This window comes from Amphiura filiformis, chromosome 4 (assembly GCF_039555335.1).
Source record: "Amphiura filiformis chromosome 4, Afil_fr2py, whole genome shotgun sequence".
Lineage (NCBI taxonomy): Eukaryota > Metazoa > Echinodermata > Ophiuroidea > Amphilepidida > Amphiuridae > Amphiura > Amphiura filiformis.
In genome coordinates this window covers 15428971-15446513 of record NC_092631.1, presented here as the reverse complement: position 1 = coordinate 15446513, position 17543 = coordinate 15428971, and the positions used below count along the sequence as shown (strand labels likewise).

Below are 17543 nucleotides of genomic sequence, written 5' to 3'. Positions count from 1 at the left end.
AACTAAGACATTACATATTGCGTGGTTGAAAAAGGTCATGAAAACACAGGAAGTGGTAGCCGATGTTTACGCCGACCAGAAGTGAATGCTTGGTTGAACTGGTCGGCGTAGTGCTAGGAGTAGGCTAGGTGTGGACATGCGGTAGGAGTAGCGAAAATATTTGTGGAATTTTTATCAATGTTAGCGTAAGTTTACGCCGGGTGTAACTCAAAATGTGAACACGACTTTAGTAGCTTGTACACAGTTCCTGTTTATATCAGCTATATCATGGGTTGGGACCCATTTAATTCATAGAAAGTGTGTGAATCAGAGGATGTCTTTTGGACAACTTGGTTAAGGTATTAATGCTCTGCATGCCAGCCATACACTTCAAGTCAACATAAAAAGTCGAAGTTTTGAAATATTTTCTCGAAATATTAAGAGCTATCTTAAAAACCACTGTACCAATACTAGGCTTGTTTGTACTCATTTTAATGCATTTTTCATGCTGATTCCAAATATGGTCATGAAAATTTACATTTCTGAAATATTTAGAAACACCCTAAAATGGGCCAACTGGATGGGAGCATGGAAGTTTGGGGTTCAAGTCCCTCAAAGGAATGAACTACCTGGTTCTTAGAGGTAGTCATTAAGATTTTGATAGTCTGCAGATGCATGGTGTTCAAAAACAGTTTTCGAATTTTTTAGTTTTATATTGTTTTCAGCCATTGATAAATTGCTCATATCTCAGTAACCAGATGTCCAATTTTGATGAGGTTTGCATTAAAATGTAGCATTCGTAAACTGCCAGAAAATGTTGTAAGAAAACTCGTATTGAAAATTGCCGACATGTGACTCATTCCCCTTGATCACGTCACATATGGTGTTAAATTCAACACCCAAATTGCTGTAAAAGGGTGCTGTTGCAAGGGCAAATGTTTTCTAACTCGCTTACAGTAATCACTGAAAACCCTGCTTTTTTGGTAGACGAACCTCTGAGCTTTTTTTTTTCTTCTTACTAGGCATGAAAGTTGTTACAAATTGTACGTGACCATTGAGACTTTCAGTGGAAAAGTAAGATAACGAAGTTGACAACATCTTTCAATAAAACCAAAAAATGGTGGTCTATCTGGACTACCAAATTTGTATTTTCTGGTTGCCTGGTGAAAAAATTTGGTGGTCTAGACTACCAGCAGATTATTTTGTCAACTAGTTGTGATGGAACTTTGATGTCTAGCTCAAATGTAACAGGACATAATAAGTCTGTATGCATAATCACATACATCTAGGGATGGGCTATTCCATTTAAAATCCACACTACCCCTGTGGAAGATTTTGGACATATTTTCCACAGGGGGAGTATGAATTATAAATGGAATGAATACATTAGGGAGCTCACTTTGAAACTCACCCACCCCCTGTGGAAGATTCAATTCCATTTGAAATTTATATTCCCCTTATAGAACATATTTCCAAAATCTTCCACAGGGGTTCTGTGAATTTTAAATGGAATAGCCCAATGTTTTGATACATGTTCATTTAAAAACTTATTCCACATCTAGATAAAATGGGCTATTCCAGTTGAAATCCATACACCCCCTGTGAAAGACATGACCTAGCTATAACCTCCCACACAGGGAGTGTGTAGATTTCGATTGGAGCCACCCAATTAGGTAACCCTATTTGAAATTCACACTCCCTGTGTGGAAGGTTTAGGTTATGTCTTCCACAGGGAGTGTATGGATTTTAACTGGAATACCCATTGTAACATAATAAATGTCTGTATGCATAATCACCAACATTCAGGAATGTTTTGATGTACATTTAAAAACTAAATTCATGTCTAGCTGAAGTGGAACAGGAAATTAAAGTCTATTCCGTGATCGCTAACATATAATACAGGAATGTTTTGATTCCGGCAGTATCAGTATGTGCTCAAATTAAGTTCTCTGCATATTTCATCTCAAAAATTATGTTATTAGCTGCAAATTTCAGCTCAAAAATTAACGGTTTTAGCCGCATATTTCTGCTCAAAAAATACTGAAATGGCGACATTGGAGCATCACATCACAGGCCTCAAGATATACACATGGTGCAGCTTTGGGCAATTCCATTTGAAATCCATACACCCCCTATAGAAGACATTACCTTAATCTCCCACACAGGGAGTATAGATTTCAAATGGAGTCACCAATTCAGATAACCCCGTTTGAAATCCAATCCACACTCTCTGTGTGGGAGGTTAAGGTCTACCATAGCTAGGGGTGTATGGATCTCAACTGGAATAGCCTTCATACGTGGTAAGTGAGCTACTTAGATAATCTACAGAGTCCTGCCTCAGCTCACAGATAACTGTAATGTAACACTATTACTACAAGCATGATTGGGCATGGTGTATCATGTATTCCCAAGACAATCCGAGACAAGCTTCAAGACCCATTATGTGACACAATCTATCCAACCAGGCAAAAAAAAATGATTAAAAAAAACCTGAAAATTTATTTCCTATCATCATCAACTGTCACGCTTTCTCAAATTAGCATTTGAGGCGCATATCCCTGACAACCATCCAAGATGGAGACCATCAAAAATATGGTGTGACTACCTGAAAGCAGACCGTAACAAAGTGAACATTATCTCTCTGGTTTGAGCAAACACGCTAGGTGCTCAAGACAGAAGGAAGTGACAGGACACCATGAAGCAAATAGCACCACTCAACGCTAGGTTGGAGTGAATGCCATAGGTCAAGGTAGGTCAAGGCCATCATTAATTAGCGACAGTTACTGTAACAAAGTGCATATTATCTCTATGGTCTGTGCTGGCAAGCTAGCAAAAGACAGAAGGAAATGGCAGGATACCATGAAGCAGGTGGCACCATTCAACACCAGGTTGGAATGAATGCCAAAGGTCAAGGTCATCATCAATTAGTGACATTTATCGTAATTATCTCTCTGGTCTGAGCAAGCACGCTCTAGGTGCTAAAGACGGAAGGAAGTAGCAGGAACCATGAAGCAGATGGCACCACTCAACCCCAGGTTGGGAGTGAATACCATATGTCAAGATAGGTCAAGGCCATCATCATGAAGCAGATGGTACCACTCAGCCCCGGTTGGAGTGAATGCCATAGGCCAAGGTAGGTCAAGACCATCATCATGAAGCAGATGGCACCACTCAAACCCCAGGTTGGAGTGAGTGCTATACATGTAGGTCAAGGTAGGTCAAGGTCCTCATCAACTGGTGGCAGTAACCAAGTAGGCTATTGCTGTATATCTTACATCCCAAGCATATCATCTCTTACAATGGAAATTTCTAATGTATTTTATTATTTATTACTCTCTATTCCTGTCTGTATCTCAGCTTCACAACTGCCGCCTTGGGCCTGGTTGGATCCAGGTTACTCCAGTTGAAATCCATACACCCTCTACGGAAGACATGGCCTTAATCTCTCACACAAGGGGTGTAGATTTCAAATGGAGTCACCCATTCATGTACCCCATTTGAAATTCAAACTCCCTGTGTGGAAGATTAAGGTTATGTCTTCCACAGGTGGTATATGGATTTCAACTGAAATAGCTAATGGTGTAACTCTATAGGATTCCTAGCCTCATTAATCATCATATCAGATACATAGGTGCCAGTATAATTAGAAGGATCCTTTCTAAGCAAGAGTTAAAGTATTTAAAAATCTGTATTGTGAAGCTTGCTAATTTGATTGAGCATAAGGCCCAAGTCTCAAAATAGCTTTAACTATTTAAAAGCTTATTAAAAAGTGTCTAAATTTTTTAATAGCAACATCTAAGATACAAGGTGCCACATATGATGCATGAAAACATATATCTACATTTTCATCAAGCATGATACTATATTGAGCATAGCGTATCATAAAATGGATCAGTTTCAAAGTGGCAACAACAAGCCTATAAATTATACTAGACAAGCTAATCAGTAATATCTAATGCACAAGGTGCCGAGATTAATAAACAGGTTCCTGCCAAAGCGCTAATATTATGCGTGTATCACTATGGACCACAATGGCCTCATCCCAATGGCATAGTTCAATAGCCTCAACTAAACAATCATAGTGAAAAATTTGACCTCAAGTTGCGGAGTAGGAGTTTTTGTACCCAAATTTTCATAGGTTATTCAATGAATGTACAAATAGCTACAGACCCATTCCATGTCAACTCCAGGGATGTGCACCGCAGCACCTCTTCAATTTTTTTCATTTTGTGGGGGGTGGTAGATATTGATGAGAAAGTACAGTCCCGAAAATTTGAGCTGCATACTCCATTTCGTTGTCCCGTGGCATCAATTTGAAATTTAGGGGTCAGCGTAAAAATGTGTCGCATACATGAAACAACGTTGGAGGTCCATAAATGTATAAAAGGAACCATTTACAACTTTGAAAAGTATGTATTCTGGGGTATTATTTGTGTAGAATTCAAATCTGGCATCAGAAAACTTGTAACTCCTTTACTTTAAAAGATATAGGGCCCTCAAAATGCAACTTCGTCCATCCAGGACCAACTTTGGGGGTCAAAACTCCAAAAGTAAAAAAAATTTTATTGTCCAAAAGTAGGACATTACTCTTAAATATTGAGCCTATTAGAATACTTTTAGCTGAGATATTCCATGCAAACCCCAATTTTTTTGACCCCCACCAATGTCAGACAGCACCATCCTTTCTGAGAGATATTGGCTTTGGGACTCATTACATCTTATTCTCCATAGAGTTGTACACAATTTTGATATTGATGACCTATGGAGAATACTTTTAGCTGAGATGTTAGCCATGCAAAACTCTCCCAATTGTACATTTTTGTACCAGTTTTGATCCCCCTGAAAACCAATGTACAAAAAAGACATTGGGGTTTTTTGGGTAATATCTCGCCTAACCATCAACTTCAGAGTATGTTACCAAAGGTCCTTGGACAAAATGGACAATAAAATATTTACTTTTGAGGACAAAGTTGGTCGATGGACGGTTGCATTTTGACACATCTTTTAAAGTAAAGAGTTTGCATTCTGATGCCAGATTAGAATTGTACACAATTTTGATACATACTTGTCAAAGTTGTAAATGGTTCCCTTTATACATTTATGGACCTCCAAACATCGTCTTTCGCGTCGCGACACATTTTTTACGCTGATCCCTCTAAATTTCAAATTGATGCCACGGAAAAACGAAATGGAGTATGAAGCTCAAATTTTCGGATTTTACTTTCAACAATATCTACCACCACACAGAAAAAGAAAAAAATTGAAGAGGTGCTGCGGTGCACATCCCTGGAGTTGACGGAATGGAATGGGCCTACAAATGTATTGGGGTTAAAGGACTGTGCCCTGATAGATGAACCTAGCGTATGGAAACACTCTAATTATGTCTATGATACTGGAGCATGGCAATGGCATATCATGCACACCATGCATGGACACTGTGTTCTAAGACTTTAACTCATATCACGAAGTAGCTTGAGGTTGTGGGTTCCAATCCCTGTGGCGCCAAAGTGTTGAGCACTGAGACAAGGCTCTACACCCTTAATTCCTCTCACCACCCAGGTGTATAAATGGGTTCCGGTCCCGGGGGGGGGGGGGTCACTCCCTTTGTGGCCTGTACACCATTCGCGATAATCAACTTTTGAAAAGCACCCTAAACAAGGATTTAACCCTTGGCTAAAACGACAGGGATTTCATTCCTAACATCAAACGTGTTTTACGCGTTTTCATTATCGCGGATGGTGTACAGGCCACAATGGGATTGACCCCCCCGGGGTTCCGGTTTTGATATGTTTTGATGAATTCAAGTGAGTGAAAATATAGGATCCAAAACCTAATAATGATACAACTGGATGCTTTACACCCAAAAATTGGGTGAAACTAATTCCTTTTTAAAATTGCATACCAAATTGTGGCTTTGATCAAATTTCGTCAATTATATTGCAATTTTCAAGTGACAAAATCAAGTTCTATAGTGAGCGGCCTGGGGTGGCTGGGGGAGTGTTTTTCTATACATTAAGGGGGTACTACACCCCTGCCCAATTATGTGCCTATTTTTTGCATTTTTCTCAAAAAATATAGCGCACTGGGGACAAGTAAGATATGTACATTATAGGGGCAAGGACTACACAACTACTGCACTGGAAATTTTATTTCAGCACAGACAACAGTTGTGGAGTTACAGTCAAAAATGAGGGAAAGCCAATATTTGATCAATAAATCAATAACTACTTGCTTTGAGTTGCTGCATTTTCAGGACAGTAGTTGTAGTCCTTGCCCCTATAATATGCATATCTTACTTGTCACCAATGTGCTATAATTTTTTGAGAAAAATGCAAAAATAGGCACAAAATTGGTCAGGGGTGTAGTACCCCCTTAATACCAAATCACACTATTTGGGGCACATTGGGCTGTTCCACTTGAAATCAAAACCCCTATGGAAGATTTAGCTAAAGTATTCCATAGATGGAGTATATAGGTAAAGCCATACATGGGGAGTATGTGTTTCAAAATAATTAAATCTTGCCAATTCAATTTTAAAAATATACTCCCTCTGTGGAAGACTTTTCTTAACTCTTCCAGAGGGGTGTGACATATTTCAAATGGAAGAGCCCATTTCAGCCACTCTGCTCTCTCCTCCTAGCCCCTATGGGTTGATAGGTTCTGGGAACATCCCTGTACTAGGGCATCCTATGGATGGCTAGGAGTGGTCACATTCGGCAAATGATAAAAAATGTGTGACTATTTCTAGTTTGATGAAAAGTGCATCATACTTAACGATGCTTTATTCATATACATACAATATATAAGAATTGTTTTTCAACATGAATTCTTAGTCAGTGGCTTAGCTTGTTAGCGCTGAATTTCATGTGATAGACGAAAGGCAGGTCCAATAACATTTTAACATAGTTGGCATCCACTGCTCGAAATACTGGACCTGCCTGTCGTCCATCACACGGTAGAGGATAGTAAAAACAAAAATTCCTATCGTTTATTGTCTAACTGTGCTATGTCATGTAGGCACTACAACCATGATGAGCATGTGTGAATGTCACAGGCCTACATATGATTATTAATTTGCTATAATTTGCTGACACATAAATGTGTCAAGTATAATTACCATATTCCTGTCATCTAAGATGAGTTTGAATCCTTTGTACCATTGCATGCATGCATGATGATGTAACATTGCCCATGACATATCAACTACACAGGTAGCATGTCCATCTACAAGATAGTCTGATAACCTACTTTGTTATGTTTATGCGGGAAAAAGATTTGACTCTGATAGCTGCCTTTTGTTATTTATATTTTGTATCATTATTAACTCTTTTCATGCAGGTGTCAACTGCAGACGACAAGTTCCAATTTTTTCCCCAAAAATTCAAAAAATTTCAAAATTGTCAATTTTCATGACCATATTTAGAATCAGCATGAAAAATGCAATAAAATGAGTACAAACAAGCCTAGTATTGGTTCAATGGTTCTTAAGATAGCTCTTGATATTTTGAGAAAATATCTCAAAACTTGGGACTTTTTATGTTGAAGCCTATATGGTAAGCACAAAGAGTATTAAAGAGTTCAAGGCAGCCCATGCAGTAAGCGTTTTTATGCCCCAATTAGTTGATGTATAACGTTATGTGCCTGCACTCTTCATATATGACTTCATCACCTTACCAGTCAAGTGTGAATGTTTCATGTTCTGCTCCACCAGGTACCTGGAGCTATTCCAGTTGAAAACCATACACCCCCTATGGAAGACATGACCTTAATCTCCCACACAAGGAGTATGCATTTCAAATAGGGTTACCTCACCTCACCTAGGCTGTTTCATCCTCTGTAGTATGAAGCCCTCTTCAAGAATCTTCCCTTTCTGTCTGTCTTGCGCATCCCTTGCCCAAGTGGTGCCTCTATATGCTGTTAAGTCGTCTCGCCATCTTCGTCTTTGCCTTCCTCTTCTACGCTTTCCTGTTCTTGGTTGCCGCTCGGTGACTCTTTTTGTCCATCTATTGTCATTTTTTTCTTGCTACATGTCCTGTCCATCTCCATTTTGCTTCACCGATCCTTTCCATGATGTCTTTGACTCAAGTTTTACTTCTTATGTCACTGTTTCTGATTCTGTCACGTAAAGTTATGTTCAGCATACATGTGTATGTCTTTCCATGGCTCGCTGTGTTGTTGTTAGTTTTTGTTCTAGATCTTTAGTTGTCGTTAAATAGGGTTACCTTAAATGGGCAACTCCCACTTGATATGGGAGATTAAGGTCCTGTATTCCACACAGGGAGTATGGATTTCAACTGCAATAGCCAAATTGATATGAAAGTACACTCACTGTAAATCACATGGCCATGCCTTGCTCTAAATGTTCAACAAATTGACTGACAAACTATTCACCAGTGGTTTCCTATTTAGATTTCCTTATCATTTAGACTTGCCTGGTCCAATTTTTACTGGATGGAAGCCGCAAAGTTTACCTACATTAATCACGTTCAATGTTGCTTTGTAATGTTGCTTGTGGAAGGGAAATTGTTTTTTCCACATGATTCATTTTGTGTGCTGCAACAATTTCAAATACTTTTTACTTTTTTTTTTAATTTTGCATAAACTTACACTAAATAATTTTTATGTCAATTGCAAATTGTGTGCATGCTTGAAAGAGAGTGGAAAGTGAAAAATTTATGTGGCACAAACATTGCATGTACCCAAATATAAATTGATTTCAATGCTCTCCATGCAGGTGTCAACTGCAGATGACAAGTTTAAAATTTTCTTTAAAAATCAAAAAATTTCAGAATAGTCTATTTTCATGACCATATTTGGAATCAGCATGAAAAATGCATTAAAATGAGTACAAACAAGCCTAGTATTGGTTCAGTGGTTTTTGAGATAGCTCTTGATATTTTGAGAAAATACCTTAAAACTTGGGACTTTTTATATTGAAGTCTATGGCCAGCATACAGAGCATCAAAGTTTGTCAGGGAAAAGACGAATTATTAGAATGTACCATCTTCTGGTGTTTCAGGTAGAACTTTACCTCCCTAATGCCACTTATTTGGTGTCAAGCCTAACCCTTCAGGCTTCTTTAACCTTGCAAATCCTTTCCCCACCAATCAATGTTGGGTACTGCTAGGTGTATATGAGTAACATTACATGATTCAACATTGTTCGGGGGGAATGGGGAGCTCATTTACAATTTTACATTACCCTATTGAAAGTGTTCCAACACTTTTGATGAGCGAACACTGAAGCAACAACTTACCTTCCATTGTTTGCCTGAGTTTGTTCTCTAACTCAATGCCCCTTTGTTCCAACTCCCTTTGTTGTTTCTCATTGTCAGTCAGTTCGTTTTGAATTTGTTGAGGATCCTCATGATCTTTAGTTACCTGAAAATGCATGACCAAAAAATGAGTGAAAAGGGGCATTTTTGCCATGGCAAGGAACTTGCGTGATGCATTTAGGGCTTAAACACAGATTTTCACTGAAAGCCTGCCCAAGGTATTGCCCGTGGCACGCCAGTGGCGTGCGCAAAGGGGGGAGGGCAGGGGGCACAGACCCCCCACTTTTGTTGGTCATTCGGGGGCAATCAGTCATTCGGGAAAAAAGTATTTATGAAAGAGTCCGTCACTTTTGACAGTGCAAAAACATCAAAATTTGCCCCCTCAAAATAGGATTCCTTAGCCTTTTAAAATGCTAAAACCACAAAGTTTCAAGGGGCACCTTACACTCCTAATCAGACTCCATTTGGGGGAACTGAACAACCTGGTCCCGCCACTTTCAATGTGCTGCGCACGCCACTGTGGCAAGCTATCACCGTTTATGTGTCTCAGTGGAGTAGTGCCAGTCATCCTATTGGGGGTGGGGCATTGACCATGATTGGGGGAACCGGGCCTGATGGTGGGGTGCACAAGCCATTTTTTGGCAATTTTCTAAATTTTCAAATCGATTGTAAGACACATGCCAGCCTGCCCCTATGACACTATGCCACTGGTCTATCTAGCACCAGAGGGGTTGGGGGTTCAAAACCAAGCACTGAGAAGAAGTAAGTTTTGTAAGGGTTAAATTGATTCCAAGATTTGACACAACATAAAAAATGATTAGAAAATAGAAATAGACTTACATCTCTCTTGATGGCGGGAGGTAGCGGTGCTTTTCTTTTAGCAACCATTGATAACCTGCTTGGTGAAATAGACTTCTGCAGTAGAAACAAAAATTCATACATCAGTAACGTATAAAGAAACTTAAACACAAAGATCTGATGGGGCAAAAATATATAGGATCATGTAGTGACCAGATCTGACCCAATCAGGCTAAAGTCGGCAATAATGAAACTGCGAAAAAGTGAGGAGAAAAAACAATAAAAAGCATAAGAAAATGGATATGTAAAAGGTTCATAACTTTGCAACCAAGTATTCAAGAGACCTGGGGATTCACCATCAGTAAGTGCAGGTACTGAGCAAGTTAATAATGGTAGTAACTCAATTTTCAATATTTCGACCTGAATGGATCAAAGTGGGCCACATATTATATTCAATCAAAACCAGATGAAAAAGTGCTTGATACTAATACTATTCTACAGTAGAGGAGGTAATAAAAAAACACAAAACCATGGAATTAAGGCCAGAGTAATGGAAGACACATTCGTCCACGCCCGAATTTGAGATTTCTTGATTTTTATCAACACTAAGATGTATTCTTTCACTTGAAACTGATAAAATACAACTTGTTAATATTTACACGTATTTTTGCTTGATTCAACTCTAAAAAGTCACATGGCTCAAGACAGCTTAGTAAATTGGCGGGAAATAATGAGTCAGAAATGCGCGAATGCGAAATATTGTGATTACGTGTGTATGTCCAACGCAGTCAAGGCGCATCCGGTATGTTTTTAACGCCGGCAAATGCGGTGTAAACAAACACAAATTTGCAGTCAAAATGCCACTTGATTTTTTAATTATGTTGAATTTTGGCGGACTAAAAGCAGACATTATAAATTCATTGTTGCAAAAAGATGCATATTAAGACCATGCACCATGTACAGCTTTTCAGCGTGAAAGTCTTGCCGTTTTAACATATAAGGTCATTTTGTGCATAAGTTTGACATTTTTTTTACTAAAACATCGATTTCTCATAGTTCACTTTTGACAATATTGCATGATTTTTGTGACAAGATAACTCGAAAAATATGCAAGCAAAGGGTAAACTTTTTGCACTATCGTTTAGAGTACATCAAAGTCTAGGGAAGGTTTTCTCATTTTTTCAAAATATTTGTTTTAAACAAAAATATACACCATTATGTGCAATTTTTAGCTGAATAGAATGACAAAATTGCTTTTTTCACATGTTTTTTCAATATTTCAAAAAAGAGCCTAATTTCAAAAAATAAAAAACCTTCCCTAAGTTCATGTCTCTTCTTCATTAAAAGCTAACTGATTTTTTTTACTCCGAACTGATTTTTTTTAAGTTGTCACAAAAAATTGGGGTAAAAAGTGATTTTTGTGATTTTATCAAAAACTCGAGATTTTTGAAAAAATCTGACGTCACCATGGGATTCCTTGACTCATTTCCCTTCCAAAAATGTATAGTTTTATATACTTTGGCGATACAATTCAGAAATAATGATGCTCGAAAAGGTCCATGTTCTCTCCCATTACTCTGCCCTTAACAGCAATTTTTATCAGATGATCGCCATTAGGGCGTAAAACTCAGAGTAATAAAATCATGCTGAAAGAATGCAATTACATGGTTTTGTGCATTTTATGATCAGTTGTATGATGTTATATCATAGCATCTTTTTTTTTTATTCATAAGCCCTATCTTAATATAATTTTCATAATTATACCCTGGTACCAACAAAATTCATAAAATTGAAATTTTGAAATAGCAACAACAATACCTTATAATATTACTTAAGTTGTAAATGGTCTATTAAATTTAAAATGGGGAAATAGACAAAATAACATTTTGTGTGATACATTTGACACTATATTATTATTACAAATAAATAACAGCAATACAATGTAGGGACAAATTACACAGTATTACTACCAAAATTATAAGTTTGGAACTTTAACGTTAGGTGGGCGCACGTTTTAGTGAATGAGTCAGGAGAAAAACGGAATGATTTGTTATAAACGATCATCAATTTTTTTCATATTTCCTCATCAAACTGTTTGGAAACAGTCACACACAGATGTTAGACTGATACAAGCCTATCACAGTAAACTGCTCCATGGCTGACTCAATATTCACCGGAGTATTCAAATCAGGGTCCAAATAGAGGTTCTTGTTTCAAATGCAAAACTCTCATTTCACCAGCATATATTATGGTGTGATCAAGCAAAATCAGTCTGAAGTCGGCCAATTCAATTTTCAGTTTCTTATAGGATTGTAAACATCATTTGCAAAGCTATATTTTGCAGAAAATCCCATTTAATGTGGACAACCAGTTCAAAAGATGTGAGCAGTTAAAAAGTTTCCAAAACAATAGGAAACACAAGGAAATACTTTCTTCGTTTGGCTATATCTCAAAATCAATATTTCTGAGTTCAGACTGATTTGGCTTGATCACATCACATATATATGTTGCTCATTACTGATTTGGGTCTTACACAGGCAATGGGCTATTCTATTTGATATTCCCATTACCCCAAACAGAATTTACTAAGGTTAATGCTCTTAAGAAAATTGTAACAAATCACCAAAATTCAGATTTTTGCACCTTTATTGGAAGCATAGATCTGCTAGCATAGCCTGCAAGTGATTAATTTAATGAAAGTCATGTATTAAAGAATTAAGTGAATCAAGAAAATTCCTGCAAATTTGGACATGTATAAATAAAGCTATATGCAATCACGATAATTCTCATAAATGTTTTTGCTTGCTTTAGCCTTTTTTCTTCCAGTTCAGAAATGTGACACAACATGATTCACTAGGAACAAAATGATGGCATTTTGACAATTATTGCCATTCTGAGAATAAACTTGCCAAAGCTGAAATCCCTGAGGGTCTATTAAATGGTCAGAAGCACATACTCCAAACAAAAGCTTGTTAACATTTTGACAATTATCATGTGGTATACCGAGTGTCCCAAAATGATTTACATGTTAATGTATTATGTATTTATTCTTGACGATCACATGATCAAAACAACGACATGTTTTGTATTGTAAAACTACACTAGTTATCAGAGAAGTTGTGCACTTTTTCACCACTTGAGCATGTGCACTGCATAAACATGGAAGAGGGGTGCTGATTGGCTGTTGGAATCACATAATGAAAAGCTATAAAACAATGATACCTCATTCGCTAACCTAACCATGTAGCATCATATGAATGATGATTTAGGTCTGACACTGTTCTTTTTACACGATAAACAAGACACACACTTTGGCAAACACCTCATAAATAAATAGGCTATTCCATTTTCAAATGGTGTGATTCCATTTGAAACCTACACCCCCTATGTGAAGAGATGCCTTTCATAGGGGGTGTATGGATTTCAACTGGAACAGCCAAATGTTATGGCACTTAGACCCAAACCAGTATTCTTTTACACATTTAAGGTTATATAACCAATAAACACAGGATTAGATAACTATTATATGTGATGTGATCAAGCGAAATCAGTCAGAACTCGGACATATTGATTTTGAGATATAGCCAAAAAAAGGAAATGTTTCCTTTTGTTTTGGAAACTCTTTAATTGCTCATATCTTTGTAACTGGTTGTTCAATTTCAATGTGGTTTTCTGCAAAATCCAGCTTTGTTAAGAGTTCCGACTGATTTTGCTTGATCGCATCACATATTGATAACTGGTACCATATGCTCTAAATAATTAATCTACAACACAACATATGACATGCCCATCTCTTTATAATTAAATACATTGTACTTTTAAAGATATTTTTAAAAAGTTGAAATCATTTGGGAGTTGATTCGTGCAATTAAGGGTATGACACACTGTGCCCAAGAAATGCCCTTGGGTTTTAATAACAAATTCTAATCATGCAATGAATAAATGTGTTAATTACTACAATGAATGTTATTTACTAAAAATATATCAAAATAATAAAAAACTCACCAGCATATTCGTAAAAGTTCTTTTTTAAAGATACACACGCCAAGCCAACAAGTGTAATACACATAAATATTATATCCAATAAATAAATACTAAATTACGACATACATTAACAATTCGTGCAACCTCTACATGTAACTAACTTTATAATGTGGTTACAGTACGAGTGAGCATGATTGTCATGTTCTCCTGAAAGGTACAAAAAAGTTTCTTAAAATATGCCAAAAGATCCTGCGATAATGCTTGAAAATAATTCTATCATAAGTTGTGGGGGAAGAATAATTCTATTCATGTTTCTAGTTAAAGGGGCATGCTTGCATATTTTGTACAACTTTAAAAAGTTTATCTAACTGCTCAAATAATTCATTACTATCTTGTTCCTAAGAAACACCCTGGTGGCATGATATTGTCTAAAGGGGGTGTTTATTAGAGGTAAATTTTCTATGAAAAAGCCTGAAAATTTGGGTGAATATCGCAAAATATGATTCAGTTCCAGGTTCAAATCCAAGATGGCAGCGCTGGCATTTGCTGCATGTCTGATATCACAAAATTGCATGGACAAAATCATCTAACTGACCAATCAGAAGCAATGTTAGATCGGCAGGTAGTGCTCATGGGGTTAACTTTGTAGTATTTACCAATATTACGCCATTTGCGTGGGTTTTAAACTAATAATATATGATTTGGCATGGACATTCCTAATCTAACACACGTCCAGGCCAGAATTATGCAGAATTGTGGTAAATTTTGGTAAAATTATTATAATTGGTTATTTCTTTTCAAACCTGATTTTTTGTCTGACACATGTCCCAACTTACACCTACATTCTGGAATCAGCCAAATTCATTTTGCTTGTCAGGTAACAGAGCAATTTCTCCATAAAGTCATAACTCACTCAATAATTAGGTCAAAATGGACAAAACAGCCAGGTGTGGATTCTTTCATGTTATCTTGTTATTTCGGCTTCAATTGGACAGAAACTTTTGACAGTTATTACTAATATCATTTCAGCATTTTGAGTGAAGAATAACAACATTAAAATTTGATCAAATCATACATTATGGCTTTAAAGGCATTTTGGATTTAGCAAAATACTGATTACCCCTTTAAGGGCACTGCACCTGTCTTCATCATTAGACAAACCCTGATTACCCCTTTAAGGGCACTGCACCTGTCTTCATCATTAGACAAACCCTGATTACCCCTTTAAGGGCACTGCACCTGTCTTCATCATTAGACAAACCCTGATTACCCCTTTAAGGGCACTGCACCTGTCTTCATCATTAGACAAACCCTGATTACCCCTTTAAGGGCACTGCACCTGTCTTCATCATTAGACAAACCAAGAATGACAGGTTATATCTCCTTCTTCCATGTAGTTGTCAAATATTTATATTTTACTTTGATTTCTTTTTTCTATTTTAGACTTAGCCGGGTCTTAAATAGGAATTAGCGGCTTCATATCACAGATGTCAATTACAACACTTTCATTATACCACTCACTAAGAACCACAGTTATTTAACCCCAATACATTTCTACATTCACTGAATTACCTTTAAAAATGTGGGTACAAAAACTCATACTCTACAACTTGAGGTCAATTTTGTGTTATTATTGTTTTATTGAGGTTATTGAACTATGCCAATAGGATGAGGCCATTGTGGTCCATAGTGACTGCTATGACACATTTTTTTAATATCAAGGTCTGTACCTTGTCAGAGTGTAATGATATGCTAACAGTAGGATCCACAACATGCTCATCTATCAGGGCACAGTTCTTTAACCCCAATACATGTGCACATTCATTGAATGACCTTTGAAAATTTGGGTACAAAAACTCATACTCTGCAACTTGAGGTCAAATTTTGCACTGTGATTGTTCAATTGAGATGATTGAACTGTGCCATTGGGATTAGGCTATTGTGTTCCATAGTGTAAGGAGACTAAATATGGAACCGAATTTGATCAAAACCTGTCACAAGTTTTGTATTTATAGTTATTTGCATGAGTTTAGGATTACTGCATTAGCAATTGCTTTAAGGCATTAGTTTGTCCCATTGATATGGTTGCATTGAAGTTATTGGAAATAACATCTTTCCCTGCGCATAATCAGTTGTTCTGGTTGATCAACTCCAATTTGACTCTTCTAGATACTCTCAAAGTTTTTGATTGATTGATTGATTTATTTGCTTTCGTAATTAACCGGGTAAATCATTCAATGTCAGACACAGTTCTCCCAAGAGGCCCAGGGTAGGGTGCACACTCTGTATACCCTACCCTGTCTGTAGAGTGTACAGATAGCAAGTTGTTACCCTGCTGGGAACTGGCTGTGAGGTCTTTGCCATTCACTGCATCTGCCCGACAATTCAATTTTGATATTTGCCTCCACTGGGAATTGAACCAGGGACCTCTTGCACCAGAGCCAATGACCTCAACCACTGGGCCACACTGCTCTCAATTGAACTATATTTATTTGTACTCTTTGCTTCAAATGATCCTCAGTTACAGAAAGTTACTCAAAGTGTCACTTTGGATTGACTGACCAAAACAAAGTATACATATATTACTACAATTACAGATTGCCACTACTTGCTACTTACAACTGGCATGTAATAGGTATATTCAGTTGAAATCCATACACCCAAATGGAAGACATGACCTTAATCTCCCACACAAGGGGTGTAGATTTCAAATGGAGTCACTCATTCAGGTAACCCCATTTGAAATTCACACTCCCTGTGTATAAGATTAAGGTCATGTCTTCCATAGGGGTTGTATGGATTTCAACTGGAATAGTCCAATAAACTACCTACCACTCTAATGACAGCATGCAATGGAGAAAATACCAACTAGGGATTCTGTTAATATGGCTAATAGTATAACTACCACTATTAAGGCGAGTAGGAGGGGAGCGTGTCCTACCAGTACTTGTGCTCAAGTATTAAACTACCACTATTAAGGTGAGTAGGAGGGGAGCGTGTCCTACCAGTACTTGTGCTCAAGTATTAAACTACCACTATCAAGGTGAGTAGGAGGGGAGCGTGTCCTAGCAGTACTTATGCTCAAGTATTAAACTACCACTATTAAGGTGAGTTGGAGGAGCGTGTCCTAGCAGTACTTGTGCTCAAGTATTAAACTACCACTATTAAGGTGAGTAGGAGGGGAGCGTGTCCTACCAGTACTTGTGCTCAAGTATTAAACTACCACTATCAAGGTGAGTAGGAGGGGAGCGTGTCCTAGCAGTACTTGTGCTCAAGTATTAAACTACCACTATTAAGGTGAGTTGGAGGGGAGCGTGTCCTAGCAGTACTTGTGCTCAAGTATTAAACTACCACTATTAAGGTGAGTAGGAGGGGAGCGTGTCCTACCAGTACTTGTGCTCAAGTATTAAACTACCACTATCAAGGTGATTAGGAGGGGAGCGTGTCCTAGCAGTACTTGTGCTCAAGTATTAAACTACCACTATTAAGGTGAGTAGGAGGGGAGCGT

General features: G+C 37.5%; 1 protein-coding gene across 1 annotated transcript in view; it reads right to left on the bottom strand.

The window, feature by feature from the left end:
- LOC140150002 (uncharacterized) overlaps nucleotides 1–17543 on the bottom strand; it is a 105799-nt gene that overhangs the window by 10851 nt on the left and 77405 nt on the right. Inside the window, exons 8-9 of the mRNA XM_072172004.1 lie at nucleotides 10094–10168; nucleotides 9236–9359 (exon numbers count right to left, since the gene is read on the bottom strand). Of these exons, the coding sequence (XP_072028105.1) occupies nucleotides 9236–9359; nucleotides 10094–10168 (199 nt within the window). The remainder of the gene's footprint in view (nucleotides 1–9235; nucleotides 9360–10093; nucleotides 10169–17543) is intronic.